Source organism: Syngnathus floridae, chromosome 4, assembly GCF_059516105.1.
Source record: "Syngnathus floridae isolate MCC-2025c chromosome 4, RoL_Sflo_1.0, whole genome shotgun sequence".
NCBI classification, from domain to species: domain Eukaryota; kingdom Metazoa; phylum Chordata; class Actinopteri; order Syngnathiformes; family Syngnathidae; genus Syngnathus; species Syngnathus floridae.
In genome coordinates, this window is record NC_142416.1 from 20575219 (window position 1) to 20585802 (window position 10584).

The window sequence follows — 10584 nt, forward strand, 5'->3', positions numbered from 1 at the left end:
TGACGCGCGTTTCATAGCAAATGGCTCGACATTGCTCTCTAGCGGTGAAAAGCGGAACGACGGGACCAATAAATAATACACAATATTGTCTGAAGGAAGAAAAAAACATTTCATAGCTTTTGCGACATTTGTATTTTGTGTAGACTTTTGAATAATCGCATTGTGGTTGTTTTTTTATAAATTTTTCAACAACGTTTCTATGTAACAAAAAAATAGAATGCATCTAATATAAAGATTCGATCTGATCGATCGATGACGTCATCACGAAAGACCATTTAAGCTTCGCGGTGTCTCACTGTCCGGCGGGGGCCACCAGATACCCGTTGAAGGTGATGTAGACGTCCACGTCGTCCCCGTAGACGGCGTTGTCGCGCTGGCGCTTGTAGAGGCGCACCCAGACCTCGTCGCCCGGCTGCAGGTCCATCATGACGCTCTGGCTCTGCATGATGGAGCGCTCGCTGGGCTGCGCGTACAGGATGACCTGCTGCTCCTGGTTGTGCATCAGGTGCATGTAAGTCTCCTTGAAGTTCCAGGTGTGGACGTTGAGGTTGAACAAGTAGACGCCGGCCACGTAGCAGTAGAACTTGCCCTTGAACATGTTGAAGTGCTCGTGCAGGTTGACGAATACCGTGTCGAACACCAGCGGCTGGTAGTAGTCCACGCTGTGCAGGGACTTGCGGCGGCCCACCGAGAAGGCGGACCGCGGGTTCTTGCAGGGGTCCCCCGGGGCGCCCGCTTGGCCCTTGCTGCCCTGGGGGCCCGCCGGGCCCGGCGGACCCGAGAGGCCTTCGGCGCCGGGCTTGCCGGGCGTGCCTTTGTCCCCTCGGTCGCCTTTATCGCCTGCGGCAAAGCAGAATGGGGAAATGTTCATTTGCCATCTATGTCACCTTTTGACCTTTATTTTATGCCCCCATTTAAGCTGCAACCCCAAGAAACCATTTTAGGCTTCACGTTTCTTGTTTCAACACAACGGAAAACAACTCGATGGAATTGCCAGAATGCCCCATGTGGGCCCCGCCTCCTCCTCCTCCTTCCGCTTTATGGAGCTGCGCTGCTCCTGCGAGTTTGCGGTCGGCCCAAAATAGTTCCAACAATCGTTTCCGTCTCAAACTACTAGTTAAGTTGTTTTTGTAAGGCGCGTTAGCTTTATGCTTGACGCCATCAAAACGGCGGCACTTTTGGCCCGCCCCTTACCTTTCAGGATGGTCATGTTGACCACGGTGCGGACCTCGGGGAGCCGGTAGTGGGGGGGCGAGGCCTGAGGATCCAGGTGGTCGCAGCATCGGCGGCAGTAGCGCGAGCCCGCCGGCCGCGACGGCGACGGGAGGCAGCACGCCAGCGGCAGCAGGAACAGGAAGCTCAAAAGGGACCTCATGTTGGACCAGCGCAGCTGCGGACACAAACCGGGTCGCCGTCAATGAAACCATCCGGACCAACCAAACATCCTTTCGGACTCAGAGTGGGATTTCCCGGCCTCCGTCCGTCCTTTATAGTTTTTCCAGTTTGTCCGTCGTCCTACGTAACGCAAACCATGTGCTGGATCCATTTCAAGCGAATGCACATGTTTTCAAAACACACCCCAATTTAGTATTCCATAAAGAAACACAAGAACAGACGCATTGGCTTCATTTCTGCACCAATTAGTGAGAAAAAAAATAATTTCGCTTCAAAATAAAATGGACCAACAATCATTGATCTTTTCATACATCATAGAAATAGTTTCAAAAACAAATGACAAATTTATATTCAACTATATGTATTTTGACTTGCTTGTGTTTTGCCCCCCCCTCCCCCAGTATTTGAAGTTCAAATAATTCAAGTACATTGGAACGAAAAGTGTGCAGATGTTCCATTCAAATCAAGTCATTCGCCTGCACAAGCGTGACGTCACCGTCCGCTTCAATTCCCCCCCCCCCCCCCCCCGTGAAGCTTGCATCAACTAACATCACTTTGGCCACGTATACACGCCAGAGCAAAACCCCCACCTACGCTCGAGAGCGCGCACGCGCGTTCGCGTGCACCAAATACGAAACGAGTACATGCACGCGCACCAAACGACTTTTTGGGGGGAGGGGGGGGGTCTTACCTTTTCAGCACACCAAGAAAAAGAGGAAGAGGGGGAACAAAGGAGCTCTGGCGCTCCACTTCGAAGAGGAACAACTGAGAGGAAAGTCTCAGCCTCTTTGTCCTACGCGCACACAAATATACGCACAGGCGCGTGCACACGCACACAACCATTGCAGAGGCTCTTCCAGCTTCCCTCCGTCATTCTCACGCCTTCATTCACAAATCTTTTTTTTTAAATCATAATCATCCTATTTCATAAAGGAATAAAAAAATAATGGCATTTAAAATAGTACATTCAAAATACATTCAACTTCGACTGACACACACACACACAAACGTTGATTTTTGTCTCGTGCTGTTTACACTAAGCCGTGCAAGGAGGAAAAGAAGGCAATCTGTTTTTTTTTCTTTTTCTTCTGTAATGGTTTTGCTTCTTGTCCACTTCCTGCCGGACTCTCAAAACCTCCTCCCAGTCTAACCACTAAACCACCCAGACCACAGGATAAGACAGGGAGAATAGGAACAGTTTTCTTAAAAACATTATTGTCGTTTTTTAGTTTTTTTTGGAGGAGGAAAAAGAATAAAATATGAAAAATGCAGCCTCGTAACTACACTTAATGTATTTTCATTTGAAGTGCACTTTTTAAAGTGTGCCAGCGACTTATATAAGAGCAAGCGTTTCCCCAGCCCAAAATAAATCCGTACTTAGCAAAACACGATCGTGTCTCGGCCTATTTTCCACATCAGCTTCTGTGGAAAATATCACTTGTCTCTACTTTCACTGTCTTCATTGAAACCATCTGCAGGCTGTCAAGAAGAAAAAAAAACATAATGAAGCAGCAGCGGCACATTGAGGAAAATCACAGGCAGAATTTGTTCAGCATATTAATGCTTCAATGATTGATGTTCCCGCTCCCATTCAAACGTCCCCACCGGAAATGTGGCTATCCTTCAGCTTGTGACGTGATCCTGAGGACAAAGAGACATATAACCATCGCTGGACGGTTCCACTGATCCATAATCCAAGTCTGCTGCATCCAGCATGAGAGCTTGGAGACTCTCCAGAATTGGACCACGGACGCCCAAAGGGGACTCACACCCGGGAGGACAGTGGACCAAGGGGGCTCGCTCCTCCTCATCCTCAAAGCTCTCCTCGGGGCCTCCGTGCTCCTCGGCCACGCCGCCGATGCCCGAATCGGAACTGGGGAGTTCGGGCCCGTCGTGGTGGCCCAGCGTCTGAACGCGCTCGTAGTCCAAACTCACTTGAATGGTGTCTTTGAGGGAAATCCCTTCAAAGGGAAATCGTCCTTCACCTTGGCATTTACCACCCGTCTCTTCTAAATGTTCACTCTGGACCTTCTCGATCTTCTCATAGTCGGAAATAACCGGCGTCACCTCGTCGCCGCCCCGGGAGAACCCTCCGAGAGCTTCCAGGAGGAGTTTCATCTGCCTGTCCTGGTCTCGGTCCGCGAGAGCCCGCGTGGGGCCGTAGGGCTCGTCGGGCGCACACGCTTTCAGGTTGTCCAAAGTGAGTGAGGCTACAGGAATGGGAGGAGGACACAGCTGGAAGTCCATGAGGGGGGGAAAGCCAAGTGCGGTGGTCTTCATCATCATCATCATCTTCTCCAGAAGAGCTTTTGGATGATCAAGGTCCCTGGAGCCTCCAGGGTACAGAGGGTCTCGGGGATCTTCACGATCTGCGGGACCTCCGGGGGCTTCGGGGTCCGCACCTCCTACGGACATCACGGCAAGGATGTCCACAGGCCGCAGGAAGAACTGCAAGTTCTCAATGCTGAAAGGAGGCCTTTCCCACTTCTGGAAAAGAGCAGAAGTCGGGGACTTTATTTCTTCGTTTTTTTTCCTATTGCGCAAGGTGGCGGGAATCGATGGCGGAGGAGCCATCCAGAAGTCGCTTCTCGCTCGGGCAAACCTACGTTGTGCAGGAAGGACTTTCCCGGGTCTGGGAGCAGCGGACCTCGAATCTTCTTGAAGACGTAAAGCCTAAAATAAATAAATAGATCATTTTAAATAAATAAATATATATTTTTAATGTAATTAATTTTAAAATGATTCTAGTTTTTTTCCAAAAACGATTTGGCCCACCATGGCAGACCGTGTTGAAGTGCCTACCAGTCGGTCTTGTCCGCCCTGAAGAGCAGAAGAGCCAGAAAGACGGCAAAGGCGGTGCCTGAGATGGTCACCCCCAAAACCAACGGTAAGGAGACTGACAACGACAAGACAACTTTGGAATCAATTCACTTTTGGAGCGCAAGTGTGTAGAAGTGCAACCCACCAGCAGCAGGGGGCGCCGCGTCCTTGCCCACATCCGACGTCCAGCGTGCGACAGGGCTCCAGTCGCTCCACAGCCACTCCACCTCCTCCTCGTCCGAAGGCCTCACCCGAAGGCGCGCCTCGTACGCCGCCCCTCGCCTCAACGGCTCCAAACGCAGCTCGGACCGTGGCTCGCTGCGCACTGACGCCCCCTGGTGGAGGCAAATGTGTATTTTGATGCTTACACTCGCCCATACGACAACAATACGCTTGTATATTTTGAAAGAAAAAAGGCAGCATATTAAAAACAAATTTGTAGGGGAGGGAAAATATCAGAGCATTGTGGGGGCACTTTTTTAAAAAAAGAAATAAAACAACAAAATGGAATAACAAGATGAAAGTTGTAAGAAAAAAGTCAGGACTGAAATCAAATATGTTATTTTGAAACGCAAAAGGCAGAATATCTACGGAATAAAGTCAGATTTCTTTTTAGAGAAAAAAGATGACCGAAATAAGGTCTTATTTTTTTAAGACAATCAAAGTTTGTACCAATTAAGTTTCATATAATTGAGCTTCTTGCAATGTACAGTAGCAGTAGCGCTCACTAGCAGTGCTTGTCATAAACAACTTGAGCGTGTGTTGGGACAAGCGTGTGAGTCAGTTACACACATTCCACGGCTCGCCCGCCAGCTTCCACTCCAGCTGGAAGTTGTACGACCGGCGCTGATTGGCCATCGCCCAGGAAATGCTGCTCTGGTTCATTTGAGGCTTGCCCGGAGGAGGGAGTTTCACTGAAAACGCACACGCAACCCGGGTCGGTTACTCAAAAAAAAGAATAATAATAAAACGCTCAAAAAGTCAGTGGGAATAGTAGCAGCTAAGACTATTATTATCGCCACTTGAGCTCGAGCACCAATTACATATTTTGGACGTGGCGTACTCACCGTGGCAGGCCGGCGTGTAGCGCATCTCTACGTCAGAGCAGTTGATGTGGACTTTCAGTACATGGTAGCTCTGAAACTGAGCGCAGCGTCGTGGTGGAATGACAAATTTCAATTCACCCCCCCCCGTCCTGAAAAGCTTCCGAACTGCTTCCAAATGCAGCCAGGCGCAACAAGCACTACTTTTGTTTCAAAAGAACCTGCTCAACTCACTTGAGAAATATTTCCTTAGAACCAAGTTGCCACACGATGGCACCAAATCACTACTTTTGTCTCAATGAAGCCTCTTAACACATTTCAATCTTCAATCGGGGTTAGTGTCACGACTCACAATGGAGTCTCTGCTGAAGACCAGCGAGCACGTCCGCAGTGAGGAAAGCGTCCGCCCGGCCGGCGGCCCAAGAACACACTCGGACTTGTATCGGCGGCCCCTGAAATCACAAAGAGCCAAACACTTGAAAATGGAAGAAAACCTTGAAGCCCAAACTTGCAACCTACACGCTTGGAGGTTGCAAAGTAACTCTTGACCGCTCTGTATGAAGTACAAAAATGCCGTTTCATCCCCAATGGGAGATGCTTGTTCCTTACACCCGTGAAGTATTGATCCTTTGGGCGTGGAGGCTGCACGCCGTGCCGCCGCCGCCGCCGCCCATAAGCGCGTCCGAGCTGTTCCACACGCACGTGATGGTTCGATTGTAGTCGTTGAAGCAGATCAGCCCTAAAACGACAAAAAAACTCAAATCCAAATCCAACCTTTTTGTCGACAATTATGATGAAAACGCTTTAAAAATGTTTACAGCCAAAATGTCCTTTGCTGTTGTCCTTTTTAATGACCGTCATATTTTTTCTAATGTTTGATCTTGCACTTAACAAAGAGTTTACATGAGAAAAAAAAATGGACTTTCCAACAAGTCAAAACAAAATAAAATGGTTGTACAGTCCAAAGCGTTGGCACGTTCCCCAAAGTGTGCGTGCGTGTGGGCTCCCCCTGGTGGCATGCAAAAGAATCACCAAACCCAAATAATGTTCAAACTGTCTAGAATGTGTCAGCTGCTTAAATGATTTTATGAACTAAGTGCAGTTCAGTTGTGTTCAACTTTGAAGTCACATTTCATCTTTTCGAAGTGTTCATTTTCATAGGTTTATGCATGCCCAATTTTATCATTCGAGTTTTGAAACGGGGCGAAATGTTACGATGGCTCAGTTACACTCAATGTTGTAAACTCGACCGACCTTTGATTCATGATTAATGCAAACAAAGACAAGTAGAGAAAGGCTCCAACTTACTGCTGTGTTGGGAACAATTGACTTTGCTGCTGGCGGCGGCAGCGAGCCCAAGCGACAAAAGAACGACAACAACAAAAGTGCTCCTCATGCTTAGCTCACTTTCGGATGCGGGATGTAGAACTCACTGCTTCCTCCTCTTCGATCTGGCCACGCACGCACGCACACACACACACACACACACACACACACCACGGAAAAAGAGAAGTGGAAATGATAGCCATGATTTGCCATTCACCTGTGAGGTGCTTTGATTTAGTTCTTTGAACAGATGTAATCAATGACACCAATAGAGCCAATTGGCTTTCTATTTGAAAAAGTGCACAACTGTTCCATAACAACCAAATTCCATTTCAAAATGACAGGATAGAATTCAAATATCCATCATTGTGGACCTAATCCCAAGAGAGAGAAAAACAAGCATGGCTAATATGCCCTCATTTGAAGGCCTGACCTGTCATGGAAGCAGCGGCAGCATCCATTTTTTGCCATCTGACGTCACGGCGAACAAGACAAGCCTCTTCAGAGTCGGACCAAACTCGATGGATGGACGGATTGATGGATGGAACAGTCGCTCAACTGAAAGCAACGCCAAACTTGCATGTGGTGCCACCTAAAAAAAAAAAAAAGTCGTCTTGACCGACATTCAAAATAAAGTCAAACTAAATAGAACTCTGCTCTGCACGGGTACAGACAGACAGATAGCCAAATGTTCAGCCAGTCCCTGAAGGTGCCGCCTGCCTTTTGCACCCAATGCGAGATTACAATTGTGGTGAAAACGTAACTTTCTAGGCGTGGATGCTTTTTACTTGTTTTTTTTTTTTCCTTTGTTGAGCGGAAGTCACGAGCCACATTGAATTGTTTTTGTGGTTCAGGTAAAAAAAAAAAAAAAAACCCCAAACGAGGTCAGTATGTTCTATTGGTGGCTGTCGTTGCTTTCACGGCAGTCACGCACGGCCTCGCAAGTCCGCCCTTCAACGTGTTCCCGGTTTGATTCCCACTTTCAAAGTAAGCCGTTTCTCGCGCTCTCACTTCCTCCGTCTTGTCTGGCCACATCGCGCTTGTAAAGCTTCGCTTCTTTTTAATCTCCCAAAACATCTGTGGGCTTTGTTTCCTCTCGCTGAGCAGTTTTAAGTTGTGATAACAGTGTTCACCACTAGATGGCGGACATCGCTCACTAGCACCTCTGACCTTAAGCATGGGGGGGGGGAGCGTGAAGATCTGAACTCTGAGCAATATCTGAATAAAATAATAATAAATAAATAAATCACAGGGCAAATCACAACGCACACCTCTATTTTAGTAGTCGTTTTCCACAAAGTGTTGTCACACCTTCTCGTTTGTTGTTGCCTTCTTTAAAGGCAGCGCTCACTTTCGTGTCAGTCAGAGGCAGGAAGTGGTGAATCACGTTGGCCGCGCCGCTTATACTTCACGTCGGTTTCCATCTCACGCTAACCGCGAGCGAACGAGCGAGCGATGGAGGGAAAGAGTGAGCGAGCGAGCGAGGGGAAAGTCCAAACGGAGTAACGAGACAGCCAACAGGCTCTTTCTTATCTCTGTTAGTTTCAAGCTTATTTCAAGCAAGCGTGTGTTTCGTCAATGTTTTCCAAACATAAGTCAGTGAAGGCGCATGATAAAAATGCTAAAACAAAGTCAATGAGAAAAAGACAGGGCCCGACAACTACGCATTGTTACAGCCTGATGCCGAGTCCAATTTGGGCAAATCAATTTCCAATTCATCGGCTGATTCATTCAAACAAACAAGAAAATCATTTCAAAATTATTTCAATCAAAATCAAGAAAAGCATTTGACTGTTTTTTGTTCCCGTGTCCTTTATTATTTACAATACTACACAGAGAAAAATCTGCAAAAGTTTGATTAAGTATTATGTTTGAATGTCACTATCTTTGTCTTATGTTGTAATGTGTATTTTCCAAAAACACTTATGTATATAAACAAGTATATATACGATAGAAACTTTCACTTCTGACAGTATAGAAACTTATAAAGGTCAAGAAACTTATAGAAACTTACCGACTTAGCAGAGCTCACATTGAAGTACTGAAATGATGTCCATTAGTCACTGAGGGATGGAGGGGAGATGATAGAGTGGGCGGTACCATAATGACCACGCCCACAAGGGGCTGCCGCCCCCACAATGGAATTTTCTTTTTCATATTGTCAAATGGGAAAAAAAGGTTCAACAATAAACAATTAATGTACAACTAATCAAACTATTTTTGGGACCACGTTTGATTGTCCAAATCTTCAAATATATATATACATTACGTGAGCAGTAAAACCAAGGAAGGGTCATGTTAAGGCTGAAATAGATAGAAAATAAAAACTGATATAAAATCAGATTTAAAACCAAATATTTAAAATCAGATATTTAAAACTATTCAACCCACTCCCTAAAAAAAATCATGAAATCAAACAAACAAACGAAAGGATTATTTTAGCGCTAGCGTTAATAACCGTATTCGTATTCAATGTCGCATCTAAAACGGAACTCTTGCATTGCAATTTTGTTCCGCCCGATTACGGCACATTGTGAGCCAACCGGATGTTGACACGAATCTTCACGCGTTGACCGCCTTCATGCGTGTTTTGTCATTTGAACCGTTACAATTTCCATTTCTTGGCAAGCAAAACGCTCTGGAATAGCTCGACATGTCCGCCTCGCTGGTCAGGAGAGGACTCGAGCTGCTAAATAACGACATAAGTACGCTTGGAGTCCGTTCTCATGGCTAGCCGGCTAACGTTAGCCGCAAACTGTCGTAACCACGCCGAGATGTTTGAGCACTAACGACGCGTCTGTGATTAACATTGCCTGTCGAAGCTGTATTTAAAAGAAGACTTTGATTTAAAATGAAGCCTTAAATGGTTAATGTAGCCGTTTCTGACACCCCAGAAAAAGTGCAACGCTGCTACTTTGTGACCTATGCGTGGAGTAGCCACCAGTTTGCGGCAGTGGAAAATTGAAATCTGCGCTGTGTTTCCTGCCAGGTGGAAATGTGAAGAAGAAAAAGCAGCAGCAGAAGCAGCAGCACGCGAGGACGCCCAATACGGCGGCGGCAAAGGCGCTGGTGGGCACCAACCGCCAGGGCGTCACCCGCCAGGTGAAGCGGCTGCAGGGGCGACTCGGGCCCGGCAAGAGCAAAGCGACGGTCAAGGACAAGCTGATCAAGTGTGTGCTGGGTCAGTATGGTCCAATCGAAGCGCACACCAAGGCTAATTCATGAGCACATGGCCAATATGATTTTGAAAGCATTTTCCAACTCAATTTGGAAGACAGTAAGAGAGTTCAAATGTTACTTTTGGCTTCCACATTTTTCAGCCTCTTCCAGATTTGTGCCACTTTCCTTGTGGGCAAGAACTAAATGAGCTCATTTCTGCTTACAGATGAGATCAGGAGGACAAAGGACAAAAGTCAGATGAAGACCAACAACCTGCAATACTTCACGAGAACCAACTTGGAAGCGGCCGAATCGCACACATTAAAAGTGAGGGGGTCCGCTGAATATTTTCTATACATTTGTGTCTAGAAAATGCAGGAATGAATAAGCATGTTGTCCGTGTGACACTCAGATCCAGAACTACAACGCGGGAAGACAATCCCGGGATCGCCCCGACCGACCCGTCGCTCAAAAACCCAAAGAGGCGCCGTCAGTTTTCACCGAGGAGGAGTTCCAGCAGTTCCAGAAAGAATATTTTGGCAGGACCGTGGAAGAAAAGAAAAACGGTCCTTCCCGATAACACCGATGCCACCTTTTTGATCTTTTGCGGGAGAGTCCAAACTTTGTTCACATTTTTCAACAACTCACCTTTATTAAAAATGCAATAAATCAGACTGATGCAAAATATGAAATAACTTTTCACTGGTTACTTGATGGGTGAGCAGCCACACCGGAGATGACATATAATGCGGCCATACCCAGAAACTGGAAATTCTGCAAGTTTGAAATCCAGCCAAGGAGAAAATGTAGTGTAGTAGCAGAATTTGACCACAAGGGGGTA

At 46.9% G+C, this 10584-nt stretch overlaps 3 protein-coding genes across 3 annotated transcripts; 1 reads left to right on the forward strand and 2 right to left on the reverse strand.

Moving 5' to 3' along the window:
- Positions 1–114: 114 nt before the first annotated feature.
- Positions 115–2226, reverse strand: c1qtnf6b (C1q and TNF related 6b). Its single transcript, XM_088372900.1, has 3 exons — positions 2087–2226; positions 1195–1390; positions 115–840 (listed from the first exon to the last, which is right to left on the reverse strand). Exons 2-3 carry the CDS (start codon positions 1373–1375, stop codon positions 293–295), a joined length of 729 nt encoding a protein of 242 aa, XP_088229026.1. The 5' UTR covers positions 1376–1390; positions 2087–2226; the 3' UTR covers positions 115–292.
- Positions 2227–2672: 446 nt separating this feature from the next.
- On the reverse strand, positions 2673–8748 carry LOC148399908 (uncharacterized). The gene is made up of 11 exons (XM_088372898.1): positions 8599–8748; positions 7018–7176; positions 6567–6709; positions 5868–5997; positions 5611–5710; positions 5283–5358; positions 5008–5129; positions 4361–4550; positions 4198–4291; positions 4002–4068; positions 2673–3882 (listed from the first exon to the last, which is right to left on the reverse strand). Exons 3-11 carry the CDS (start codon positions 6652–6654, stop codon positions 3019–3021), a joined length of 1731 nt encoding a protein of 576 aa, XP_088229024.1. The 5' UTR covers positions 6655–6709; positions 7018–7176; positions 8599–8748; the 3' UTR covers positions 2673–3018.
- Positions 8749–9090: 342 nt separating this feature from the next.
- Positions 9091–10438, forward strand: rps19bp1 (ribosomal protein S19 binding protein 1). The gene is made up of 4 exons (XM_088372901.1): positions 9091–9289; positions 9574–9765; positions 9970–10070; positions 10156–10438. The coding sequence occupies exons 1-4, from the start codon at positions 9238–9240 to the stop codon at positions 10321–10323; spliced, it is 513 nt and encodes a 170-aa protein (XP_088229027.1). The 5' UTR covers positions 9091–9237; the 3' UTR covers positions 10324–10438.
- The last annotated feature ends 146 nt before the right edge of the window (positions 10439–10584 follow it).